This window comes from Nipponia nippon, unplaced genomic scaffold (assembly GCF_047370975.1).
Source record: "Nipponia nippon isolate SJK-2023a ecotype South Korea unplaced genomic scaffold, ASM4737097v1 scaffold_18, whole genome shotgun sequence".
Classification (NCBI taxonomy): Eukaryota; Metazoa; Chordata; class Aves; order Pelecaniformes; family Threskiornithidae; genus Nipponia; species Nipponia nippon.
The window spans coordinates 2,487,777-2,513,459 of NW_028262334.1; the positions used below are offsets into that span (position 1 = coordinate 2,487,777).

The 25,683-nt window shown below is 45.9% G+C and overlaps 3 protein-coding genes across 17 annotated transcripts in view; 2 read left to right on the forward strand and 1 right to left on the reverse strand.

Annotated features, from left to right (window-relative positions):
• The window catches only part of HECTD4 (HECT domain E3 ubiquitin protein ligase 4), a 77,735-nt gene extending 63,270 nt beyond the window's left edge, over positions 1–14,465 (forward strand). For 5 of the 10 annotated variants that reach the window (XM_087754769.1, XM_087754771.1, XM_087754770.1 and 2 more), the window contains 15 exons: positions 748–971; positions 1,053–1,204; positions 1,406–1,512; positions 2,081–2,320; positions 2,413–2,536; positions 3,313–3,503; positions 4,128–4,274; positions 5,431–5,550; positions 5,692–5,847; positions 7,763–7,866; positions 8,797–9,018; positions 9,441–9,607; positions 10,083–10,278; positions 10,794–11,016; positions 11,495–14,465. In XM_087754769.1, coding sequence (XP_087610895.1) covers positions 748–971; positions 1,053–1,204; positions 1,406–1,512; positions 2,081–2,320; positions 2,413–2,536; positions 3,313–3,503; positions 4,128–4,274; positions 5,431–5,550; positions 5,692–5,847; positions 7,763–7,866; positions 8,797–9,018; positions 9,441–9,607; positions 10,083–10,278; positions 10,794–11,016; positions 11,495–11,631 — 2,510 coding nt within the window. In that variant the 3' untranslated portion in view covers positions 11,632–14,465. Of the gene's footprint in view, positions 1–747; positions 972–1,052; positions 1,205–1,405; positions 1,513–2,029; positions 2,321–2,412; positions 2,537–3,312; positions 3,504–4,127; positions 4,275–5,430; positions 5,551–5,691; positions 5,848–7,762; positions 8,071–8,796; positions 9,019–9,440; positions 9,608–10,082; positions 10,279–10,793; positions 11,017–11,494 lie in introns of those variants that run through there. The other 5 variants (XM_087754773.1, XM_087754774.1, XM_087754775.1 and 2 more) reach the window with 3 other exon arrangements.
• On the reverse strand, positions 13,066–25,460 carry TRAFD1 (TRAF-type zinc finger domain containing 1). 5 transcript variants are annotated; one of them, XR_015704122.1, is made up of 13 exons: positions 24,993–25,460; positions 24,683–24,750; positions 23,476–23,611; positions 23,349–23,402; positions 21,880–22,153; positions 20,607–20,876; positions 19,793–19,866; positions 19,383–19,598; positions 17,411–17,537; positions 16,793–17,099; positions 15,997–16,072; positions 15,305–15,854; positions 13,066–14,555 (listed from the first exon to the last, which is right to left on the reverse strand). XR_015704122.1 is itself a non-coding variant. In XM_087754783.1 (12 exons), the coding sequence occupies exons 1-12, from the start codon at positions 25,458–25,460 to the stop codon at positions 15,813–15,815; spliced, it is 2,112 nt and encodes a 703-aa protein (XP_087610909.1). In that variant the 3' UTR covers positions 13,066–15,812. The 5 variants fall into 5 exon arrangements, 4 of the variants coding, with proteins under 4 accessions (XP_087610909.1, XP_087610912.1, XP_087610911.1 ...); XM_087754783.1 differs by having other exon boundaries at positions 13,066–15,854; XM_087754786.1 differs by lacking the exon at positions 24,683–24,750 and having other exon boundaries at positions 13,066–15,854; positions 23,476–23,560; positions 24,993–25,191.
• Positions 25,383–25,683, forward strand: part of NAA25 (N-alpha-acetyltransferase 25, NatB auxiliary subunit) — a 33,450-nt gene continuing 33,149 nt past the window's right edge. For both annotated transcript variants that reach the window (XM_087754781.1, XM_087754780.1), the window contains exon 1: positions 25,383–25,500. In XM_087754781.1, coding sequence (XP_087610907.1) covers positions 25,443–25,500 — 58 coding nt within the window. In that variant the 5' untranslated portion in view covers positions 25,383–25,442. The remainder of the gene's footprint in view (positions 25,501–25,683) is intronic.

Consider the following 25,683-nt stretch of genomic DNA (forward strand, 5'->3'; position numbering starts at 1 on the left):
AAATTCAGTGTGACTCACTAACTGATGGGTGACAATGAGGGGGAGCCAGGGAGTAATTTCAAAGCAAGTTTGCTCCCTCTCATCAGTTGGCAAGCAGCTATTTGCAATCTGAACAAACAGTAAAAAAAACCAACAACAAACAAACAAACAAAAAACCAACCCAAAAAGCTCCCCACCAACCCACAAAACTACTGAGTTGTTTATAGCTTTTTTGATAAAATAGCCACTGTAATAATTTACCACTGTTAGACCCAGCATAGTTTTAGAGTAGAAACTGTTCAAGCAGAACAGCTAGTCATTCATATTCTCTAACAGGATGAAAGCTATACAGACCCTAATATGCCTGGAATGGGCCAGAATCCTGAATCAAGGAACAGGGGAGGATAACACTTGGAGGAAGTTCAGTTGACTACTAGTTCAATTGATAGGTATCAGCGTGTACCTACACAAATAATTTTTATACTGGCTTCATAAATAATCTACTTTTTCATTACCACTACAGTCACTCAAATAATAATTACAGTATGTGGCCAAAACAGGAGAAGGCATTCAATTCTCTGTCATAAATGGGGGGATTGGAGTGCAGAAAGGTCAGGTCTGCTAGTAGAATTTTTCTAAGCGATTTTCTTTCTCGGAGCAAGGGGCATGTGATGCAATATTTTAGCTGAATGCAAAAATGTTTTTTCACGTTTCAAATTCTAAACAGTTGTCATGGTATTTTGTACCATACTGCATTTTTTTAATTAGGTGAGAAATTGGTCCCAGGTGCTCGAGAAGTCCTCACAGAAATATTTAAAAGCTGCATCCATTCTGAGCAAATGCTGAGCCTAACTCCAGCGAAACCCATTAAGGTTGCTGATATCTATCTTAGTAAAGAACAGATAAATTCTCAGACGCCTGGAAACCTTCTTCATGTGTTCTTCACAAATGTCCGCCCTCCAAAGAAGGTGCTAGAGGACCAGCTTACGCAGGTAGTGCTTTGAAAACTATTTTCAGCATCTTTTTGTGTAACTTGAGAACGTTGTATAATTATTCACTTTCTATGTTGGAAGATTTTAAGGAAATACGGTGTGCCCAAGCCGAAATTTGACAAGAGCAAGTACAACAAGACAGGCAAAGAACAGCATCCAGTGAAAGTTGTGAGCACCAAGCGCCCAGTGACTAAACCACCTACAAAGGAAAAGTCTGTGCTCAATAGTGTCAGGTTGGTGTCTTCAGCCTTTTGACAGTTACGAAACATTTGATTTCTCTTTAGGAATCCAGATTTTTATTCCCCCTCCCTCCGTATGTACGGATTGGAAGAGGGAACTGCGACTTTGAGATTATAAAAGACCTTCAAGGAATGTTACGGTTTCTTGAAGAGACAAAAGAAAACTTTCATCCTAACATTCCCTTTGTCCCTTAGCCGAACAGCCTTAAGTGAGAAGAAACCTACCGTAAAGCCAAAATCTCCTGAGAAGAGCAAACCTGAAGAGAAGGACCCTGAAAAGTCTCCCACAAAGAAACAGGAAGGTAGTAGCTGTATAGAATTTTTCTATAGCATTACATCGTAGAAAAGAAATACGGTTTTTGTATTGGCATGCTTATATGATGTCATGATAGATTTGGTTTGTCTTTCTTCTTAATGAGGCTAACTATTTTTTTTTTTAAATAGTGATTTAAAATGCTGCTTTTATTTGTAAATCTGTAAATCTGGACTCATCAATGCAAGTGAGAGCAAACCACACTCATGCAGTTCGTGCAACAGTGTGCGTAGGCCGTGTGAATACGCTGGGTAGAGAACTGACTTCCTAAGAGGCATAATTTCAAGGCTTTTTTGTACAGTGGCAGATCAGGATATCATGGGGTGGAACTAGTGCTTTTAAATCGTGTTTCTCAACTTATATAGGAAAATTATTAAGCTACAACAGGAAATTTGGATGAAAGAAGGTTCACATGCCTCACAACTAGTCTATCCATGGAGGAGACAGCACAGCCATGCCATGACAGGGGTTAGTTCCAGGGTCTTGCTTGATATTTCTTTCTCTAGTCAGGTGGAGGAGTGAATAGACACGAGCTTGGACTCTGCTCTTCACTGTAGGAAGTGCCAGGTTAGTTCAGAAGAGGGGAATTTCGGCATTCAGCCAAGTATGGATCCTTGATACCTGGTCAGATACATTGGTGGAGCTATTCCAGAGGGCGGCTGGGGGATTTGCGTCCTTGAGAAGAAAGAACGAGTGCCGTTTCCTGAAGGCCAGATTGGACCTGAATAGCATGATGTTTAGAACGACTCGAGAAATGAGCCATGGTGGGATGGGTAGAACCAGGAGAAAGCTGGCAGGTAGCCACCTCGTACACCAACTGTTTTCCTGTGTGGTGCGTAGACTTTATAGTAAGTCATTAACTATTTGATGGTCATATCTTTGCTGTCAGTTCCTGAGGAGAAGTATTTGACACTGGATGGATTTCACAGATTTGTGGTTGACCGATCTAAACAGGATATCCGTAGTGTATGGAGAGCTATTCTGTCCTGTGGATATGATCTACATTTTGAAAGGTAAGTTTTGCAAATCTTTTTGTAAAGGCAATGCTGATTAATTGTGCGCACTTTTTAAAAAAACTTGATCCCAAGTGTTCCTACTCCAAGTAGCTGTAACCAGTGTGTTACTAACACACAAACTTCTGTTTGTCACCATGGCTGCAAGGCCTGTAGAGAAAATTGTTGGTTATTTTCTTAAAACATGCTTTAAAAGAGTCAGTATGCTGTCAGAATGCAGGTTCCTGACTGTCTTGTACACAACATAGCTAACAAAATCGTATGCCATACTGTCCTTTGTTGCTTCCAAACTGTATAATAAACTGGCCTGATGAGAATTATAGATCCATCCGGCTGTCTGATTTCTTTCCACAACAGATTTCTGCTCTGTGCACTGGGTAGTTGTTTAAACTGGCAGTGTTGTTAGTGGGTCAGGAGTAATGTAGAAGAGGGAACAGGAAGAAAGTCCCTTAAATGAATCCTCCTTATCTCCCTGTGTCAAGCCACAAGCTAATTGCCACATCTCCTTCCCCTATATCCGCTTCAGAGCGTAAAGAAGATAAGCTTACTTACTGCACTAATAGGCAGCTCCTTTTTTTATTATTATTTAATAACAGTGAGGCCAGGTAGGTGATAAATCAGTTCTTATTCTCAAACTGGAATTTTGGTAATGAAACAGCTCCGCTTAAGAAAAGGGGAGAGAAGCAGAACGAGCTACCTGGGGTTGTGCTCAACATGCTCTTAGTAAGCAGTATTGCACTTACGTTTCAACAGGTCTCATGCCTTTTACGTTTCAGGTGTGCCTGCATTGATGCAAGACACGCTCAAAAAGCGTCCCGGAAATGGACGCTGGAAATGGATGTAGCCCTTGTCCAGTATATTAACAGGCTTTGTCGTCACCTTGCAATTACACCAGCACGACTCCATCCCCATGAAGTTTATTTGGATCCAGCTGATGCAGCAGATCCCAGAATTTCCTGTCTGTTGAGTACGTATAGATTGTTTGCATAGAGGCTTTCTTCAACGGAAGAGCTGGGTAGTGCTCCTGAATGACCTGCCTGTCGCCCAGGTAGTTGGGACATTCCTTTGGAGGTTGTGGATTGGAGCCCCTGTGGGCCGAGGGGGACACTGAGCCTAGGTCTTCTCTCCCCTTGGGTGTGCTTGGGCACCGCGGTGCCTTTGGCAGCATTGTTGGAAATGCACTGCAACTGTTCTCCGCTCTCCAAGCGTACCTCCCAGATCAGGCTGGAGCAGGAAGATAGCTGGTGAGTTTAGCTTGCGGGGGAAGGAAGGCTGGATTTTGATTCTGGACCTAGGCAGACCTTAGTCACCTAAATCCTGTTCCAAGCATCAAGTTCCTTTAAAAGGGTCTCCAGATAATGCACATTCAGCGATACTGGACTCAGACACCCAGAGGCTTGAGGTCCAGGAAGGAACATCACGGATCACGGCTGTTCTTGCATCTCCAGCCCTCTTGTTGATGTGCAGGGATCAGGAGGGGCTGCTTTAGAAGGAAGCTTGTCTGGCTTCTGCACTGAATCTGCTGGGAAGATAGACTTTGCAGTAGGTAGGGAATCTCTTTCTCTCTCTGACTGGATGTTTCCCACCTCAGATGTTCCCGTTGAAAGTCTACGCCTACGGTTTGCACTGCTTCAGTCTCTCAATACAACGTTGGAGACGTTCTTCTTACCGTTGGTGGAGCTTCGGCAGACTGAGATGTACGCTAACAGTATTGCTGCCTTACTGCAAGAGGCCAAAGGTCGGTTTCTGAGGGATCGTGATTATTGCCTGAAAGGGTGCACTAAGCCCCACAGTGAATTTCTTAGTATGTTTTGCAGGAGCTTTTAATGCTTGTATGCATGTGACAGAAAGGAGAACAGGGAGGGGAGAGGGAAAGAGAGACAGTGAGTGGTTTCAGTGTGCTGACAAAGGCTTACTGGCTTTGTTCTCAGCCCAATAAGCTGGCACACGGTCTGTCTGAGGTGACAGCCAACAAACGGCACTCACCCAAGGGCACTTCTCAGTGTGGGAGTGTTTGTTCTTTTTCTTGGTTTGTTTTTTTAAAGGCGAGAGGGATTATTCTTGCAAGTAGACGCCGTGCACCTTTCTTGACCATGGAGGGAGTTGGCCCATCTTTTCTCTCTGTGGACGGCCTTCAAATGTGCCTTTATCTTCTTGGGCGTATCCATAAATTAAAATTTTTTGTTAGTCAACAAGCAGCAGATCAGGTGAAAGTCCCAGGACATGTTGGCATCCTCATTGTCATCAAAGCTGTAGAATTAGAGAGGGCAAGAAAATGCTTACCGTGCATCAGCGTTTAAAATAGTTTTTACAAGCCTTCATTGGACAACAAACAAAACCAAGATTTAGGTCATTACATTTTCCAAACTTGTTTTCTTCTGAAGATGATGATACAGAATTCACCAAAGGTGTCAATGTGTGTAAGCAGGCTTTTATATTGGCCCAGCTAGGAAAAACACTTGTAAAGCCAGTACGGAGAAGTGAGGAATGTTCAGAGATTTGTCTTTATAGAGCCCGTATTTATGGTGCAACGTGACAGCCCTATTTTTTATCATGTTTTCTTGCCTCTAGCATTACTGTCAAAACATCTCAGATTTCTGAAAGCTATTTGGCAAAGTGTTTCTGGTTTGCAGATACTCTGGTGGCATTGCTAGGATCTGTTTATATAACATTAGAATTGTGTTCATCGGTGTTCTAACCCAATGCGCTGCTTCCAGTAAACATTAGTAAAAAATAATTAGACAAAAAAAAAAAGTGAAGAGGTGGATTAGCCATATCTTACCTACCTAAGGAAGATGAAATTATGACTCTACCATTGTCCATTAGAGAATTTCAGAAAATAAGATTGTAAAAGGACAGATTAACTAGACTGAAATATGTGTTTCTTTATTTAGGCTTAATCTTTTATGACACAAAGGTAACTGTAATGAACAGAGTGCTGAATGCCACTGTCCAAAGAACTGCTGATCATGCAGCTCCGGAAATCACCCTGGATCCCTTGGAAATAGTTGGAGGTATGGGAAACGCTTATCCTTTTCAAAATTCTTTTTAATCCATTGCAACAAGTCAGATCTGCTTGAAACAAGCTCAGATGCTTATTAGTGCAAAATACGCTGAGTGTGGGGACTTTATTTTTTTCTTTTGTTTTTAAATAGGGGAGATCCGTTCTTCAGAAAATTCCTATTTCTGTCAGGCAGCGAGACAGCTAGCCTGTGTGCCGTCCTCCCAGCTCTGCGTTAAACTTGCCAGCGGTGGAGACCCCACGTACGCGTTCAACATTCGGTTCACAGGGGAGGAGGTTCATGGAACAAGTAAGTCAGGATTACGGAGCTACCAGCGTGGGTGACATCAGGTACAGTCGTGAGGACTTGTTCCAGGTGGAATCCAAGTTTTCGCCAGAATGTGGCTGGTGTTAACTTTAAAGAGCAGTGTCACCTTTCTGGTGTTTGTAGTCCTGCAGATGAAAAAGAATGAAGCTTCCAAGAATTAAGCAAGCCAGATGGATAATTTTCATATTTTAGCTAATACAGCAGAAGTATGAGTGCCTGGGCTGCGACTTGGCTAACGAGAGCAAGTAAATAAAGTAAGAGTAAGTTGTTTGAAGCATGGGGAGAGCATTTAGTACGATGTCTCTTCAGGTTGTTTTGACGGTAACAGCCACGGTAAACCCAGACTGTGCTCGTAAAGATTTTTATTTTTTTTAAGTACTTTCTTGCCAGTAATGAGCTGGGTAACGCTACTGTGGTTTTTATTGTTAAAGTGATGTGAGATTGTATGGCCAATAGGTTAAGATACGGTTAAATACTAGTGTAGGATACGTGATCAAACATAGCTGTCAAGGAATATGCAAGCGTTAACCATTAAAAATGGTCATGCCCAGGCAAGGTGGTTTTGAGAATTGTTTCCAACTTGACATCAGAAGTATGAACTTCAGCTTGTCCCAGCCAAGCTGAAGAGATGGCGAGTACGGTAAGGGTTTTGTTGCTTTAAAAACTGTCCTTAATTTTTGCCGCAAATAGTATTAAAATTGCATCTTGGTCATTTTTGTGAAGAGACGTGCAATATTTCTTGTAATCATTTTAATAATTTTCATGTGACTGGTTACAAGAATGAACCTCAGAAAGGAACAGACATTTAAGTGAAGTCAGGGCAGTTAACCGCTACAGAGACAGGCTCCTCAGACATAGCACTACTGCTCTTCAACAGAAAGTGTTAAGCAATAATCTTACTTTATTAAACAAGATTATGATGCCTTTTCTTCTCTTGACACTGTATTTTAATTTGCGAGCTTTATGTGGATGCTGTCCGGCCTCATTTGGGTATTGACTTTCTTTGGGGGCGCTGGCTCCCTTGGATGCTACGCGGGTTGTGCGTACTCCGGGAAGAGACTTGGTTTAAACACGAGCCAAGAAAATCTTGCTTTGCAGATCTGTTGAATAATTGATAGGGTATCAAGGCAAATATCAGCTGCGTCTCAAAGCAGAAAATTGATCGCCGCTATCTAAATTAATGCGGTCTCTGCATGCTGATTGTAAGAGGCCCTTTTTGGGGACTCATGGGGGTATATGGAGTTAGGGAAGAAAAGCCCCAAATGCACTTCTCGTATTAGCAACTGGTGTCATCTGTCACATTGTGTAAAGGAAGATTCTTGTCCGGGTGCACCTATTAGCTGAACAGAGGGCTCCTTGATGCCTTCTCTCAAGGGGAATTCTTTTCTTTTTAAGGTCTGTGGTGGTTACTGACAGTATCTATAAAGAGATAAACGTTATGTCCACAGCTCAGCATCTGTAATGATTTCTGATGCGTTGCCTCGCTGCTTTTAGCAGTGGAAATGCTCGGCTGCTCTGAAGACAGCACCATTCATCTTCTAATCAAGTAATGAATTCCATTTGCAGGCCAACTGGTATAACAAATGCTTGTGCTGGTCTTAGGCATAGAGTGCTGGAGGCCAAAGCAGCACTTAGGAATTCAGCAGGAAGCAGTTCAATGAATACTTTTTGCATGTAACTAAACTATTTAAATGTGGACTTGCACGTGAATAGTAGGCTGGCATAGCCGGCATCTACCCCACCCTTCTTTAAGCCACGCGTCGGCGCAGTCGGAGAGGTTAAGCGTGTGATCTAAGGCGTGAAACGCGATTTCAAGAAGAACGGCAAATTCTGGATTAAAATGTGGTGGTGACAATCCCCGGAGGGCATTTCATTATTTTGCCCCTCTCTCTTTCAGGTGGATCTTTCCGTCACTTCCTCTGGCAAGTCTGTAAAGAGTTACAGAGCTCCTCGCTCTCCCTTCTCCTGTTGTGCCCAAGCTCTGCAGTCAATAAGAACAAGGTGTGATACCTCAATGCAAGAAATGAAGTTGCTTTTCTCTTTTTGAATGCGTGTGTTTGAACAGGAGTAGAACACATTCGGTTAGCAACACAGAGAGAAGCTTCCGATCAACAGCCCCCGTTAGCCCAGAGAGGTCTCGCGTGCCTAATGAAACCGAAGATGACTGTTGATGAATCCCCTGTTGCACTCCAGAGGGTATTGCAGGTACCTGAAGGAGCAGCCAAGTAGCAAAACTGCAAAATGTAGCAGAATTAAGACTCCTGGTCAAAGTTCACTTAGAGTGAATGTGGTTCAGTTGTCCGATTTAGAGATTGTCCGTCCCAAACTGGTGAAGTTGTATTCTGCTGGTATTGCTCCAGGAACGTCACCAGGAAAGTCAGTCGCGTTGCGAGTAGAGTCAGAGGCTCCATCCGTGCTATTTAATGCATATTTAGTGTCCTCCTGTTTTGTGTAGTCGATGTATTATAGAAACAAGATAAAGCTTATGGCCCAAAGAACGTACGGTAGTTGAGGCATAGTTCCTTCCTAGGAATATTCACAAGGTAGGAAAACAGCCCACTGCCCACAAGGCCAGCTACGTAGCAAAGCTGGCTTTGCGTATCCAGGCTGAATTTCAGAAACATCCCCCAGCTGAAAGGCTTAGATATCGAACTGGTAACATAAATACAGAAAGGTCTTGTGAATGCTGATTAACAGAGCTTGTGAAAGTGGGGCTTGATCATTAAATTATAAAGTAATGTGATCACTGTATAATATATACGGACTCCATGCCACGCTTGAGCAAATGCTTTTGTGGCCAACTAAACAGTATTCATTGTGTTCAAAGCAGTATTTTCAGAAGCCTGTTAACTCGTGGACCTGCAGGGTATGCACCAGTTGTTAAATACTGGTTTGTGTGCTCTATTCTGTTCTGTTTTTTTTTTCCTAAAGGGGAAGTACATTTTGACGCCTAGCCCTTTAACCTACGCGGAGGAGCAGTTATTCCATTTCTTCGGGCAGCTCTTGGGTATTGCAATTCGAGCAGATGTTCCTCTGCCACTTGACCTCCTGCCCTCCTTCTGGAAGACGCTGGTGGGAGAGCCACTGGATCCTGACGTTGATCTCCAGGAAGCTGACATCCTCACCTACAACTATGTCAAAAAATTTGAAAATGTAAGTAAAGTTGTTATTTTTTGTTTTCCCTCTTCCCTCCTTTTTTTCTCAGGGTTTCCCCCATAAGCAGCTAACTTTACTGCCTGCCCTAGAAGGCAACGGTCGGCTTCGCTGTCTGGCAGATGATGTTTTTCATGTGAGCAGGGTGCAGGATTTTACATCCTGATGGTTTGGAAAAGCTGCTCAGTCTCCTCTGCTGCCAGGCACGGTGGAATTAAGGCTTCTGAAATGTCTACTGGAACTTGGCAGCGCTGAACCAGAAAATAACCCACCAAAGCAATTGTTGGCTTTTGCTGTCGGTGATGTCTCCAGACGATAGAATGAGTGCAGTTTGTACATCGTGGCGATACCTTGAGCGAGTCACAAGAATACCGCAGTACGACATGCCGGTCATCGGACACTATGCTTGTGTTTCCTGACAGATAAACGATGAGACAGAACTGGAAGCTCTGTGTGCAGAAATTGCTTCTCAGCATCTGGCAACAGAGAGCCCTGACTGTCCGAACAAGCCCTGCTGCAAATTCACCTACCTGACCATTGCAGGGGAAGAGGTGGAGCTTTGTCCCAGAGGCAGGCACATTCCAGTGGGGTGAGTAACAGCCGCCTTGGCAGGACGTTGCCCTGGGTTACGTGGGAAAAAAGCATCGCTGGGATAATTTTCCAAGCACCAGGCTCTCCGGAGATGCTTTTGTAACAAGCTGAAGGCTGGAATGATCTGGGAAAGCTTTACATCTCTTGGCAGGAGCTTGGAATCACTGGTGCTATTTACTGCCTTTTGTTCTGTAAGCAATAGCCAGCTGAGGAGCAGCGCTTATCGGCCGTTTGCTGGCTTCAGGGAACACCCGCAGTTAGAGGCTCGTGAGAAATGGGCAAGCGTGAGAGATGAGGAGGAAGCTGAGGAAAGCGGAATTAAATTGGGAAGCATCAGAATGCAAATAGCTTAATGCTCACTCTCAATTATTCCAAAGCAGAATCTCCCCGTAAAAACCCTTCTGTATGTAACGGTCTGGGGTAGGGCAAGAGGGCTCTTCAACGCTCCCCTGTTTTGTCCTGAATCCTTGCAGGTGGGAGAACAAGGATGTGTACGCAGCAGCGATCCGGAGCTTGAGGATGCGTGAGCTGCAGACTCCGGAGTGCATGACCGCAGTGCGTGCTGGGCTGGGGTCTATCATTCCCCTGCAGCTTCTGACTACGCTGACCCCTCTAGAGATGGAGCTGAGGACGTGTGGGCTTCCGTACATTAACCTGGAGTTTCTCAAGGTGGGAAGAACTGCAGCTTCTTTGGCAAAACTTTCCTGTCTGACACGTAGAGGAGAGGACCGTTTTGAATTGCAAATAACTTCTGAAAATCTAAAATTAACCTGTAACAGACAACTTCTGGTCCTAAATACTTTCATTTCATTACCATAAGAATTATGCCATAAAAAGAACTGTTCTCTCGTGTCAGAAGTTGTAGAATATTCTCAGCCACGGGTGTTAGCGTTGGTTCGTCTTTTCCTTAAACAGCAGCAATGCTGAACTGCCGTGGTCCTGCACATTAAACAGAAAAGTACTGTCCTCTACCTGCCCTCCAGGGGCGACGCGCTAAGAGGAGCCCGCTACAGAAGCTGGCGGGCTCTGCCATGGCAGGATTCCTGAACGGTTTTGAAAAGGCAGGAGAACCTGGGGAGAGAGGTGGCGTTACCGTCCCCTTCTGTCCTCTCAAAGCGTCGGTGGGGAAGGTTTGCGAAGGGAGCAGAAAGCAGCAGCGGGCATCTTGCGTTCTTTTCTCTTAGGCGCACACCATGTACCAGGTGGGCTTGATGGAAACTGATCAGCACATCGAGTTTTTCTGGAGCGCGTTGGAGATGTTCACGCAGGAGGAGCTCTGCAAGTTCATAAAGTTCGCCTGTAACCAGGAACGAATCCCCTTCACCTGTCCGTGCAAAGACGGAGGCCCCGACACTGCCCACGTCCCGCCGTACCCCATGAAAATAGCCCCCCCCGACGGAGCCGCAGGTGCGTTTGCCCTCTGTCTCCTAAGGCAAAGAAAATCCGTTCTGCTCGCGGCGTGGTTCTAGCTTTCAGTTCCCCTTTCTTTTTAATTTAGAAGTGTATTTAATGGAGAGAATGACGAGAGAGAGGCAGGTAGTTATGGCTGTAAATAAGAAGAGAGCGAACTTGTTTTTAAACGGTGTAAAAATAAAATTTAAAATAAACTTTAAGTACTTAAAACATTGCCCGCTAGAAACAATAAGAGATTTTGTATGGTGTTTGTCTCGTATGCTTCTAAAGTGATTGGACTGTCGGAAAAATGTCGGCCTGAGGACTGACTGAGAAGCACAGTGGCGTTTAAGGTTCAAGAGACGCGTTACAGGCAGGACTCTTGTTATTTTGGTGCTTCGTAGTAAGGGGCGTGGGGGAAGGACGCGTTTGGGGAATGAGGTGGAAAGCGGAGGGCGCGTTCAAACCCCTTCTGGCGCTTCTGCCCCCGCAGGTTCTCCAGACTCTCGGTACATCCGTGTGGAAACATGCATGTTCATGATCAAACTTCCTCAGTACTCCTCGCTGGACATAATGCTGGAGAAGCTCCGCTACGCCATCCACTACCGGGAGGATCCGCTCAGCGGCTGAGCGGGAGCAGGGGATGCCTGGAGGTGACGGGCTGGAGTGTTTCATGGCTCTGCTAACGTTGGAAACCCTTTAATTCACGTAAAAATACCTCCTGTAACACTGTGTGACGAGCGGGAGGTGGAGTTTCTTTTCTGAACTTTTGTTCCCGTTACAATAATTACTGGAAGACTTACATTTTGTATTTGTAGACTTCGTGGTGGACTGGTTATTTTGCTGCCTTGTTTGTGGAATATTTGTAGGATAGTTTAGTAAAGACCAGTTTGTGTATAATTTAATTTCGACAAACCTTTAAACATGTACATTTCTAATTTTGTAATTTAGAACGATATTACCCATGCAAACACAACAAAAGCGAGGGCGTTCCGAGTTCAGGAGCACTCGTAGGCTCGTAGATCGCTCTCCCCTGAAACATTTGGGAATACAAAAATGGAAAGAATCGGGTGCGGGGAGGGAATCGCTGCCGGGCACCTGCAGGCACAGAGCACGGTACCTCTTCTGTCGCAGGCAGGGGTCATGCAGAATTTCTAGCACTTGCTTGAGTTTTAGAGCAGAAACTCTGCTGCCAAACTGCATGTTTACGTTTCCACCATTTTCTTGTAACTTTTTAAACTAGAAGCAAGCACACGGGTAGCTGCCGCAGTTAATTTGGGGTTTCAGCTAGGCACTTTTGATTAGGAAGACTTCCAATTGAAAGAACAGTGAAAGGGCCGCAATTCAGTTGGGTTCTTGCCCTAGATGTTCTTGAATGTCTGCTTTGCTCAGTAACAAAATAATTTATTGTAATTAAAATATTAGCAGAAACAAAACGACTTCTCTCTGTATGGTGTAAAATACCACCGTTCAAGCTTACGATCTGTGACTTTCTCCTGTTTCCGAACAAGCTTTCAGAACGCGCAGCCTGTGGTTAAACACCTGGAACTCATTTTTGTACTCAAAAATGATCTCTGATCTAAGAGCCAATTGCCCTAGCGGTGTGACACCCGGACGGAGGATGAGGCGGGGGGAAGGCACAGAGCTGGGCGTTGGAAGAGAAAGCTTCTATTTTCTGCGGAAAGGACAATAGCGGACTATGGCGAGAGAACAGCTCGCCAAGTTGAACTTTTGTATCTCGTGAAATACGTTCTGGGGCGGTTTCCAACCGACGCATCGACACGCCTGTCTTCCTTCGCTCGCGTCAGAGCGGTTGCCCTGCACCGGGTGCGTTTCCGAGTACGGCGTTGCTTTGTTGATCGCTCGGAGCCCGGCACGAGCGAGAATCGCCTGCGTGCCGAAGACCCGAAGAGGACATACTGAGATCACCGCTGTGCTGCTCGGCTCGGTACTATACCTACGTTAAGTGCCAGTACTGAGCTACGCCTTCCTCCTTTTCCTTCCGATGTGCTTGGCGCACATCGACCAGACAAAAGGTCTACGATGGTGCGTGTGTAACTGTACTTAAGGTGGTGTTCTACGTCTCTTTAGAAGACAGCATACGCTAATTTGGCTTGTCGGTGGTCATGGGAATTGAAAAAGCTGTATTTATTGTATATTATTGTGAATATTGGGAATGGTGAGCGTGTGGTGCTTGGAAGCCGTGAGTAAGGGAGAAGAGCCTCAAAAAGCGTGTATATTCTTGTTCTTCTGTGAGCGAATGGAAAAACGTGCGTGCACCAGTTGTAGAGGTAGTTGTCGGCATACAGAGTCTGCAGATCCTGTGGTTAGGAAGCTGTTACCCTCCTCTTGCATATTGCCCTTTCCAAGGAACAGATCCATGTAGGAAGAATATTTACTCTTGAATCTTGTCCATTTCCTGGTAGAAGCATATATGTAGCTGAGAAATCATTCAGAGTAAGCGCAAACACACGTGGAGTTTACAAAAACCGAGGGGAAAACTAAGCAGAAGGAGCGGCTCGGAGCCGGTTTATTCCCACCCGGGCCGCCTGCTCCCAAACGGGTGCCGCGAGGAACCGTGAAGGACGGCGGCTGAGTGTCACGGCAGAACCGCTGCTGACGAGGACACCTGTGGGGTTTCTTTCTGGCCGGCGGATTCTGGCTTCGTACCGGCTTTAAATCGCCCGTTTCAAGCCCGTAACGCTTTGGGTGGACTTGCAGCGCAGGCGCCTCGCTCGCCGGGGCTCGGGAGCTCGGTGCGCCAGCGTTTTCCAAGGCTGTGGTTACAGCTGTGAGTAAGAAACTGCTGCTAACGTCTGTCTTCTCCTTCCAGAGAGCACATTTGAGTGGAACATATCCGCGTCTTGGCCCTGCAAAGCGTGCTGTAAAGTTACTTGATACATATTTATTACAATTAATTATTTATGATTACAAATAACAAACTTTTAGTCAATGCTGTTTACACCTTGCTGTGTAAATGAAGCTTCTTATACAGGAAAAGTGTCACACCAATAAATAACCTTCATTGACCTTGGGTTTTTTTTTTTTTTTCTCTGAAGAATGGCCTGAGCCCTGCAAGAGACGGAGTTGCGGGGGGCGCTTGGGCTTTGTTTTGTTCCGTTCCGTTCCTGGGAAGTGCGTGCTGCAGTGGTTCGCCTGTAGCTCACCTGGCCTTTAATTAAAGCTTTTCTAATCATCATTACTTCCTTGTGCTTTAAATGAACTTGACATTGTCTGTAATAGGCTTGTTTGTCACAGCGGAGGTTGGTTTGTGATGATTTTTTTTTTTTTTTAATATATATTCATTCAGAATGTAAAATTATGCTAAACAATGGAAAAACTCTGGAGCTGGGTATTAGTTCTAGCTTGGTGTGTGTCCATCTTGGTACCGTACACAGCATTAACCTGTTAAGTGCTCTTGGCCATCCAGTGTACACCCGCATAAAGGAGATTCTTAACATCCCTTTAGGTGTTTCGTGTCCTTCTTTGGGGCTGGAAATAACGAAAGGAATCCTCCGCTGCTGAAGCTGCCCTGAGGCAGAGGATGAGAGCCGCTAGAAATGAAGTGGCAGGTTACCTGCTTTCAAATCCCACTTTTACGGGGTAAAAATTTGTATTTACTTGGAACAGAAATGTAAATATTTTGTACAAAAGGGAGAGCAAGCACAATGATTGCTAATATTTCTCTGAATGGAGCAAGTGCAGTTTTTCTCACGCCTGAGGAACAACGCAGCCGCGCCCCACCCTCAGCTCGGTAGTTGGTGATTTTTCACACTCCCAGTTTCCGAACGAGGCGTCCCGTGAACCCTCACAAGCCAGAAGAGCCGGCTTAGATTCCCTGTTCTTGCCCTAGCAGTTCTCCCCAAAATGCCATCGCAAGGTTGGTTGCCACCTGTTTTTAAATACCTTTATTCTGCTTTTCTTGTATAAATAAACGCTTACATTTGGTGGAAGCGTCCGTAAAATGTCTTTATTTTAAAACCAAGACCCCTTCAGCCTCCCTGAAGCCGAGCCTGGTGCTGGCAGCAGAGACGAGGCCTCTGGCAGCAGCCTTGCCCCAGCGGGGTGAGCGGCTAATTAGCCCTGCTCACGCCATCTGCTGTACCCCGTTAATTAGCCAGATGCCTGTGGTCATTAGCCAAGCCCTGCCTGCTCCAGCTTCTGCATTCCCAATGCCCTAACACTGGGCCAAAGCGCGAGGGGTGAAACAGCTTTGTTAACGGAGCAAATTACCCAAGACCTCATGCAGGTAGTAACAGCAAACAGCAGTTAGCAAAAGGTTCCGACTCGGTGATAAACTTACCCCAAAGAGCGTTCGTGATCCCGCCTCACCTCGCGTAACAGATTTTTTTACTGCACAACGGTTTGGGACATGGTTAGATAAATTTTATTACAAGGAATTTAAAAAGCAGGGACTAATACAGCATTAAAAAGCGTCTTACAACACAGCCCCGGGCTCAGAGCTTCTCCGCTGAGAAGCGTAATCCCCCTCTCCGTGTACCAGCCGAGGACGCGCAGCCCTCGCGGCATAGCCCGGGTGGTTCCCAAGGCAGAAGCGAATTTGCCATCCTGGGACGTTGCTAGCATAGATCACAGAAGTAAAAACCTGTAGTATACTCTCGCAAATTAAAAATACTTTTTTTTATATATATATATATATATATAATGATCACGGCCTATAAAAATTTAAATTCATAGAAAGTCTGCAATGCCATGGCGATACAGGGCTTTACCTGCGCTCAGACAAATAAGCACCGGAGTGCAGAGTGACAGCGGGCAGAGCGCTACGCGTGTCTTCCGTAAGCGGTGGATCACTTCTCTGGCTGAGCAGATGCTGGGCTCTGGGCTTTTGCCTAAAGGGAAGGGGGAGGAAAAAGCAAAGATGCTGTTTTCAGAGTACTGGCTAACGAGCGAGCGCTAGAAACCTCCCTGAAGCAGGAAGGAGCATAAAATAAGCTCGTCGTCCTGGCAAAGCCATCACAAAAAGATGGTTACCTTTGCGTTCCTGCGCCTGAAGCCGACGGGGCCATCCGACATCCCGAGGCGCCTTCCTCCCCCATTGCTGGTGCGGCTGCAGAAGAACAGGGACAGGGTCAGAGGAAGCAAGCCTACCGCCTTCCGTGCTCTTACTGCTGCATAAACACAGCGCCTTCACACCAGGGAGACTCTGGAAGGTGAAGGACGAAGCCTTCATGCTTCTCCTGAACCCCGACCCAGTTATTTTTGTAGCAGAACCACATCCCAGCCAGCAGCCCTCACTGCGCGGCAGGGAGGGAAATAAAAACCCGACCGGTGACCGAGGCGAGGGGTGCGGCAGGCCGAGTTAGGCAGCAAAGGAAGTAGGTGATGAGGCATAAAGGCATCGCGCTAAAATGTTCGGATTCCATTTTAGCTTTCTGCGCCTTTTGAGTTTTGAAGGAGCAAAGAGAGAAGCTGCGAGCGCTACGATGGAGAGAGAACGCGGCGTTATCCTACCCTGTCTCCCAGTGCCCATTTTGTCCGTTCTATTTAGATGTAAAAGCCAAAGTTTGCTGTTTGAAACTCAGGTAAGCGCCAGCCAAATTAAGCTGAGTGAAACCAAACACGAGGGCATCCAGATTTGCACCGTAAGGAAATGAGGCAGAGGACTGGAACAGACTTGTCACTGCTGCTGCTGCGGGCTTGCTGCCACCCGAAGATCAGAATGCGCCAGGCCTAAGGCTGCGCCCCCGCTTTCAGCAGGGCAAAACTTGCTCATACGGCGCCACTGATCCCTTACGCTTCAGGACGTAAGGGAGGAGAAAGGCGTTACCTTGGCTGGGTTGGAGAAGTTCTCGAGAAGCTGGGTGTGACGGCTTCGGAATGAAAGTTCTGAATAGGTCTCGCCCGTGGCGTCGTCCCACCTGCAGATTCACTTGCACCTCTGTTCTTCGGTCTTCCCTCGCTGCCAGCCACCTTCCCGGGCTTCCCTCTCGCGTCGGGAGCACCGCCAGCTCTCGCCACAGAGGGCAATGGTGCCTTCCCGGCGTTGGCCGTCTCCTTCAGTGACTTGGTCCCTCGCGCAGGATAGCTGAGCCTCTGCTGCCCCAAGCCTTCTGTGCACCAAGGAGAAACGTCTCCTGAGGGGACAAGAAGACAGCGCTTAATAGGAACAGCAAATGCAGCATGAGACATTAGAGACTATTCAGAACCAAAACTAGACCTAATTTCCATTCCAGCAGCATAGGGCTTCATAACCACCATCTTTGAGGATACCGAGTTTCAGCGATTTAATCTTTCTTAAGTAAAACTAGACCAATCGCAGGGGATCAAAGGCTTTTTAAATTTTGGAGACAGAAGAGGGTAACACGTCTATTCAGCTTAGAACATGCACAGCGTTCCTGCAAACGGAAAGGAAAAGGGTGTGCGTAAGTCTGTGTTTTGCCCACACCTTGATGCCTGATTCGTCTCCGAGCCAGCTCTGGTGATTCTCTTCTCTCTCTGTCGCCTTGAGGAGACAGCAGCTGCTGAGACGGAAAGCTGGCCGCTGGGCTGGCTGGGCGCAGATCGCAATGGTGCTAAAGCAAAACACACATTCGACTGTTTAAATGACAGCTCATTCAGACTTATTCCTGTAAAAACGCTGCAGAGCATCATCCCTCAGACAGATTAAGGTTAGTAGGGAATTGCTTTCAGGAAGAGGCAGATATTGCTTGCCGACACCCACGTTTTCTCGTACGCAGAGCTTAGGAATAAGCACTGGCTGACACAGGACCTAAACAAAAGCGGAACTGGCAGCGTGAGCCAGTCCTGCTGAACAGAACCAGCCTGTATTTGGGGCCTCACCGCCAGCCAGCCACCAACCAGACGCTCTCTTATTCAGCCTCTGCCTCTCACACCTAAAACTGACCCTGCAAAGCCAGTCCCAGGCATGGGGAAAGCAGCCCTGAAGCACTGTCACTGTAATTCTGATCAAGCTCCTGATATCAACCTGGTATCGGTGCCATCATAAAATCCAAGGACAGAAATCCAGTTAAAAGTGATTTCCAAGTCATGCCGCCCACAGAAGTGCCCTTGTTGGCTCTCCTTGTCATAAAGTCATGTTTTTCTGCAGGTTAATTACATCAAGGAACAACAAAACAAGAAGACAGACACCCATAGGACACAAAACAAAAACATGAACTAGAAAGGAAAACATTTGTTACCTTTGTTAGATACCAGGAATACTATGTGGACACAACACTTTAAATACAGGGTGTCCTTTTCGTGGTTTGCAAACAAACTCTATTGTGGCAACTCAGCTCCCGTCACTAATTCTTTACAAGTCCTGATTATCGTACACAAACATCACCAAAAATATTAGAAGCTTGTAGATAAAGCAGTCTTTGCATTCTGCATTTCCAAAATAGTTAGATAAAAAAACCAGTCTTCCAACAGGCAACCATAATAGGAAGTGGATGGGACTTCTCCTTCGTGGCAAGCACTGCTATTTAGCAAAGGAAAAGCTATGGAATTTTATCAGATCTCATTTCTGTTAATATTGAATTTACTATCACCAAGGAGAGGAAAGGCCTAGAAAAACAAACACACAAATGCAGCTTCACTAGTTTGCTAGTCAGGGCTGTAGGAACTGTAAACTTCCCAATTCCTTCAGCTGTGAAACAGAAAACGAGCGAGTTCAGCATTTGCAGAACTTGTCTGTAACAGCAGCAAATTCCAGAGGACTGTCTCTTCCACGCGCACACCGCTCCCCAGATCTGTTCTTTGGGCGTACAGAAGCATTAAAGCACCCAGCGGTCCGGCTGCTATCTGTCCAGCATTCTTGAAAAGCAGTAACAGCTTCAGCAGTACCAAGGCCTGGCGTTCTTTCCACGTCAGAAGCACCAGACAGCGATGTACAGGAGAACCAGCGTGCCCTAGTAAGCGCTCTGCAGCACCCATCATTTCATAAACCCACCACTTCTCTCTTAGGCTGAGCTTTGGATATTTTCACGCTCTTACCCTTCCTCTCTCTGCACATCCCCCCGCCGAGACATTCCTCCATCTCCTAGATTTGTAGTCTGCGTTGTCTACTTCCCCTCTCACCCCCACGGGTCATACGCCTGTGCTCCTCTCCCACCTTAGCCGTGATTCATACATCCTGGTTTCAACACAACTTTTATGCGTAAGTCAAACATTTATATTGTGCAATTTCAGGGCCTTTTGTTTAGCTTTTGCTATGAGGGCTTTCAAAAATGATGGTTATTGTTCAGTAAGAGCCTCCCATCCCATTTTAGATGGGACCCAAGAGGCTTTGTTTAGGAAGATCTGATACAGGGGACAGTTACTGGGATTCCTGAAGCGTGCCACAACAAGAGGCTGCAGGACTTGGCACAGTTCTTGACAGCTGGATGTGATACAACAGATCAAGTTCTGTTTAGTACCTGGTGATGAAAGAGCGTCTCCTCTTCTAGTTGGACGCCACAAAATTCACACGGAATCATAGTGTCTCCTTCTGCCTGGGCAGCTTGGGGCTGGGATGAAGAGAGAGACCTACAGCTTTTGGACCCAAGAGCACAGAGACCGTCGTATTCTCGTGGATTTGGAGAAGAACTTCTTTTACTGAACGAGGCAAAGGCACTTGCTGGGTTACAACCTGTCTGTTATGCAAGCAACATGGAAAAATTAGCTCTCCTGTTGAGCACAGATGAACTTTAAAAACCCACTTTGCAAAGACAAAATTGCTAGAGTTGTCACAGTACGACTGAGTGATGACTGCAGCCCTGTTCAGCCACTGTAGCACAAAAAAGTCTTTACTGCAAACCCCTAGATACAATACAAGAAAGTACTAAACCTGATGAAGAATCAGGTCTTCGGCAGGGTAGAGGTCCTCACAAAATTCACATGGCAACATGATGATCTCATCATCTGCAAAATAAGTAACGGTTATATCCTCTGCCATAGAGAAGTCTGATGCAGCTGCATCTTGCAGTTGGACTTATCTTCAGAATTCCTAAGGAACAGACTCCTGTTTTGTGCCACAGGACAGCAACCAGAGCAAACGCTAAGGAAACAGTTACTCTAACTCCACTTGCTGAATTTCACATAAGCAAATTCACCCAGAGTGAGAACAATGTTTGGGGGTCAAAGATAATATCGAACAGTCTGGTAAAAAAACCTGTTACTGCCTTCAGTAAATCCTTTAGCACCATTTCTCCTTTCCAAATAAGCTGGCACTTCAGGTCTCCCCCAGATCCTCCCTCTCACGTTTACTTCAACAAGAAAGTTGTCACCTACTCAGTTGTTATGAAGCTCTCGCCTCATATCAAGGTCAGAGATTCTCTACACCTTTTATTTCTTCTTCCCTTGCTCTATTGCTTTAGTAATACCTCTTTGAAAGAAACTATTTTAAACACTAATATTGCCAAGTTTTGAGGAAGCGGAAGATAAAATTTAAGAAAGGAAGGAAGAATGGAAGTCATGGAGAGTCTAATCTCCTGTGCATCAATTATCTAAAAATGATTTAGAGGGAGTCTCAGAGATACTCATTTTGACATTTTAAAATACCTAAATAATCTTTGACATTCCCAGTCCCAGAATCCTCTTTCCTTCTCCATTCTCTCAAACTTTAAGGGAAAAAACCCCACCACAACAGCATTTATACTTACTTTTTACGTGGTTTGATGTGCTAAAAGACAGCAAAGAGTCACAGGAGAAGAGATTTGACTTGTCTGTTTCATTAAGACGGGCCAATGGCAGAGACTCTTTGGCATAGTAGTTTTCCCAGAAGTCACCGGGAATTTCAGCTGCAGTATTACTGTGAGGATTATTCTCATTTTGTAGGCTAAGAGCCAACACGTAGTCTAAATCGGCATTCCACTCTTCATAAAGTGAAGAACGAGTGTCTTCTTTTCTCTCCAGCTGCTCCAGTTCATCCTCTTCAAAAGACAAATACCATAAATGTGAGAGAACGTTAAGCCTGCAACAAGCAGTTCACTTCTGCACATGAGACCAGCTCAACCATGAGGGTTTCACATGTGCACGTGTGGACACTCGTGGAGATCAGCGTTTCAAAGCCTAGGACACCTGCGTCAAAACACTCACTCTATTTTTGTTTGCAACAAGCAAAAAAGGAGAAAAAGAAGAAGGTCGTTCCTCTTACTCCAAAAGCTTGAACTTAAGCTTCTTGGGAGCTTTACGGAGTCACTGAGGAACCTTCTGTGACCTACGCCGTGAACAAGGTCCAATTAATATACTGTAGTCTCGGCCCTTTTACAAGGCTGAAATGTTTCCGCTTTGTTTCTTCAGTATATTGATAGGAAAACAAATTCCTTTTAATGATATTACATTTGACAACAGTGGGAATTGTACAGAAGAAAACCACGGAATCTTTCCTGGTAGGAAAGCTATGGGACGTCACTGCAGAAATGCGCAGCACTACATGAACCCACGTCCAGACCTTACCTACCCTTCTATTGAACTGGAGTAAAGAGGAGTGCAGCTGCTCAACAAAAACGGACAGAATTTGCAGTGAGCAAACAACTCCAATTTCATTTTTAAGCCAGATACTTTGAAACAAAAGAACAGGCAGTGGCCTGGGCTTTCACACCGCGTACCTCCGCAGTCCTCTGTTCAGCTGGCTTATACCTTTGCCGTTCTATTCCATGGCAAAAGGGTCCCACTCACATCGCCTCTGGAGCTTTCATTATTCAGTATTTTCACAGAAAGCAATTACAAAACATTAGACTTGGATCAGCTGCCGAATGTCAAATTAGAAGCCAATTATTGCTCTTCTCTACACCTTCCCTCACTTTTGATTTCTTTGTGCTGCTGCAACATTTCTTCTGCTAATGTCCTTAAGTGTTTTGTCTCCTACACAGCTGCTCTAAATCTGCTTTTCTAGCACCAGGGGCATTCTCCACAAAGGCCCGGCATAGTTACCTGATCTCAGTCGGTTTCTAATGTCTCGAAGGGCGTGCAAATCTGCATCCTCATCCTCAAAGCGAGGCACTGTTCTGCTTCCTCTTACTTGTTTCACTTCTTGCCCACAGACTGGAGGATGCTCTTTTAGATCTTTCACCATGATGTTACGACCGCACCCACCACATCTCTCGGTCCTAGCTCCGCAGTAAATTTCATGGTCCTGGAGCTTGTTGAAAGTGAGCTGTAAGTCACAGTACTGGCAGACGGCGGGACGCAGAGGGCACGCCGATGCCTGGAAAAAGAAAGAGGGGTTATTCTTAACATATGGAAGACTGAGGCAAAGGAGGAGGGAGGTTCTCAGTTGCTTAAGAGCTGAGCGGTCTATTGTTTGTTTAGCCAGATCCAAAGCTATGCTAAGGAACAGCCTGAAATAAGATACTACGTGAGAAATATAAGATCAGCGTGTCATATAAGCTGCGTAGTCATAAACATGCTAGCTGAAGCACTCGGAATACTCAGAACATTTTTTTTTAATCTGTAACGCTTGGACCGCAGATTCACATGGTGCTTTTTGAAGTTAGCTTTTACATACAGTCTTGACATCCAGTACTAATCACATTTCATTGAGTACTGCTAAAAACATGTTCGTGTGTGTTATATTAGGGAACAGATTTACAGCACATTTACTACTCAAAAAGAATTGCTTACATGTGTTCTTTACCCAACACTGAATGACAGGCAAGCTGCCCTTCAAAAGGGGTTAAACATAGATGAAATATGTTATAATCACAGATGCTGCAATAATACATCGTCATTTGCTTTATAAACAAAACTAAAAGCACTACACACAAACGTGCAGGATAATCGACTTCCCAGGTTTTGAACTGGACACATCTTCAAAGAAAATCCTTTTTTCCTCACCGATAAGCAGACTCGTGTGGCACTTCCAGAGCTGCCTTTAAATGAGCCCATAGGAAGGGAAGGTGCTGACATTTATAACAAGATTGCCTGTGACAGCAGCCAACTGGATTCAGAAACTCAGAAAATCCTACTGTGTCCCATTTCAGTTTACTTTGTAAGCTATTTTAAAAGTCTGTTTGGACACAATGAGTTATTAAAACTCACATAACGACTGCAGCAGAGTCAGAAATGTGTAATGTTAAAGGAATGAAAAAAGTCAAGTTAATCATATTCTGTACTTTTGAAATAGCGTACCATTTTTCATCTTCCTCACTAATAAGGACAAAAATCACCCATTATCACAGATACCCCTTTTATAAGAAGGCCTGAGCAGGCTCCACCACTTTAAGGCTGTTTCCAGCCACCTTCTGTCAGAGGGTGTGAATTTAGAAAGCACAGTTCAATAAAAAGGATACATCAATCACAGGTTGGAATCCAGGTCTCAGCTGACAGAAAGGCTCTAGAATCAGTGCTTGGAAATACCGCAGAGTACCTGCCAAGCGTCTAATAACACAACGTCCACCAACCTCATGATCCTTCAAGAGACATTTTTCTATCTTCATCCTACACTTGCAGGTAACCTACAACAAACAGACCTCGTTAGATTAAGTGCCATAGAAGTCAGCGATTTTAGAGGAGAAAATTGTTTCTCACCTGCACGTGTTCAGACTCAAAATGGTTCTTCATTTCAGTCTTTGGGATTAATTCACTGCAGTAGCGGCATACTTCAATATTTCTCCTACAGTGGATTTCATGCATGATGAAATTAGCAACAGGAATATCCTTTTTGCTATGAGAAAGTCACAGAGGTTACTTTTCAGAAAATACACTGACAACAATTCCAAGTAGTTTTTCATAACAAAAAAAAATCCTAAGACAGCTTTCTATGAACTCATGGGTTAGAGAACTGAGTAACTAAAGAGAAAGGCAAGCCCAACCAGGCCTCCATGTTCCTTTATAGTTGGGATATTAACACGTACAGCATGCAAAGGTCACAGGTTTCACACTGCATTAAGATAAAATCAAGGTGGATTTATTTTCTTACGTGAAAGATAAATTTTGCAGCATAAAAAAGTTATCATCAGGTTCAAGTTAATAAACTAATCCGAGAAGATCAAAGTTTCTTCCTGAAAATAACTTGGTTATGAGAGGTCGAACAGTGCTCTGCTTAGAAAAAATAACTAACATATCCTGTTAGGCCAGATCTATTCAGGGAATGATAGCGGTAACCGTATTACTCCGTAGCCAAAATTCCCCAACTCACCTCATTTCTACGATACTCATTTTCCTTTCTTAAGGAGGATGCAAGGCTTACGAACACAAAAGGTGCAAAAAGAACTGAGACACTAGGAGCTTAGCCCTTATTCCTGCCTCAAGCAGGTAGCATCATTCCCCCCCTGCACACAAGAAATCAGCCTTCACAACACCAAAATTAACTTTATAACCTATTGCTTAGTGCCTTCCATGTCTCAAAGGAAAAACACTACGGCTGTTCAGTCTTCTCCCTTGCCAGATCCCAAGCAGCCAACAGCCTGGCAAAGCAACGCAGCCCAACAGCAGCGTCTGAACTGCACATACTCACTGCCTGCAAACAAACTGCACTGATGTTGCAAGAAACTGTTTGGATTCCCATGTCTCTTTAAGAAAAAAGAAAAAAAAAAGTTGATTTCTTTAGTTGCTTGTATTCAAGACGCAACTTCTGAGGTTACGTCATTATCAGTAAATGTATTACCAACACTAGCGCTTTACAGAAAGAGAACTGTTATCAGAGAAACAACTGCCACAACAATATGTGCCTATTGATTCTATTTTTACATCTCTGAGCCACGCAGCTGCCAAAGAACAACTTGCAATCATGTACCTCATGTGTACCTCACTGAAAATCGAGTCTTCATTTCGATTGGAATACTTTCGTTTCTGCCTAGTTGCCTGTTAAGTCAGAAACATGAGTAAAGGCTGGGAAAATTACTTTATAAGACATAAATACCTGACAAGGTAAAACCAAAACCCAAACGTTTCTAAAAAGGTGGTTTGTTCATTATTAATTTGCACCTTTGATAGCGTTTCAAGGGAATACACACCGCTTACTGACTGGATCTCCAGCCTGCCTGCCCAAAGGACAGGCCCCGACACACAGACAGCCCTGCCAAGCGTTCAGTTTCATTTCTTACCAGTTGCCACACAGCCGGGTTTCCGCCTCGGTAACTGCCGCTATAGCCATTTTCTGTCCGGGGGCTGAAAGCGAGGCACCCCCTTTCCCTCGGCCCCTCAGGGTACCGGTACCTCAGCGCGGGAAAGGGACGGCCCCGGCCCCTCAGCGCGGCGGGCGGCTGCTCCCTGCCCCCGGCCGGGGAGAGGGCGGCGGGCGGCCGCGCCTCAGGCAGCGGCAAGGCGGGAGGGAGGGAGGAGACGCCCCCGCCCTCGGCAGCGCAGCGGGGCCCGGGGAGGGAATCGACCCAGCCCGGCGAAGGCGAAAAACACCGGCCCCGCTCCGCCGGCTCCTCGGGAACGCAACGGCGGCCCCGGCCCCGGCCCCGCCCTGCGCTTCCTACCGGCCCCGTCACCCCCGCCCCCGGGCCGGCCCGGCCGGCGGCTGCGCACTGCCGTTCTGCGCTCTCATCATGGCGGCGCGGGGCCATGTGCAGGACCCCAACGACCGGCGCCTGCGGCCCATCTACGGTACGGACCCCGCGGCCCCCCGACCCCGCTCCCCCGGCCCGGCGGGCCGCCCCGGCGCCGCGGCCTCGCGAGGTTGCCCCGGCCCGCCCGGCGGCGCCCGGGGACGGCGCGGAGGGGCCCGCGGGGCGGCCCGGCCCGGCCCGGCCCGGCAAGCGCTGGCTGGCTCCTCCGGCGGGGCCCTCC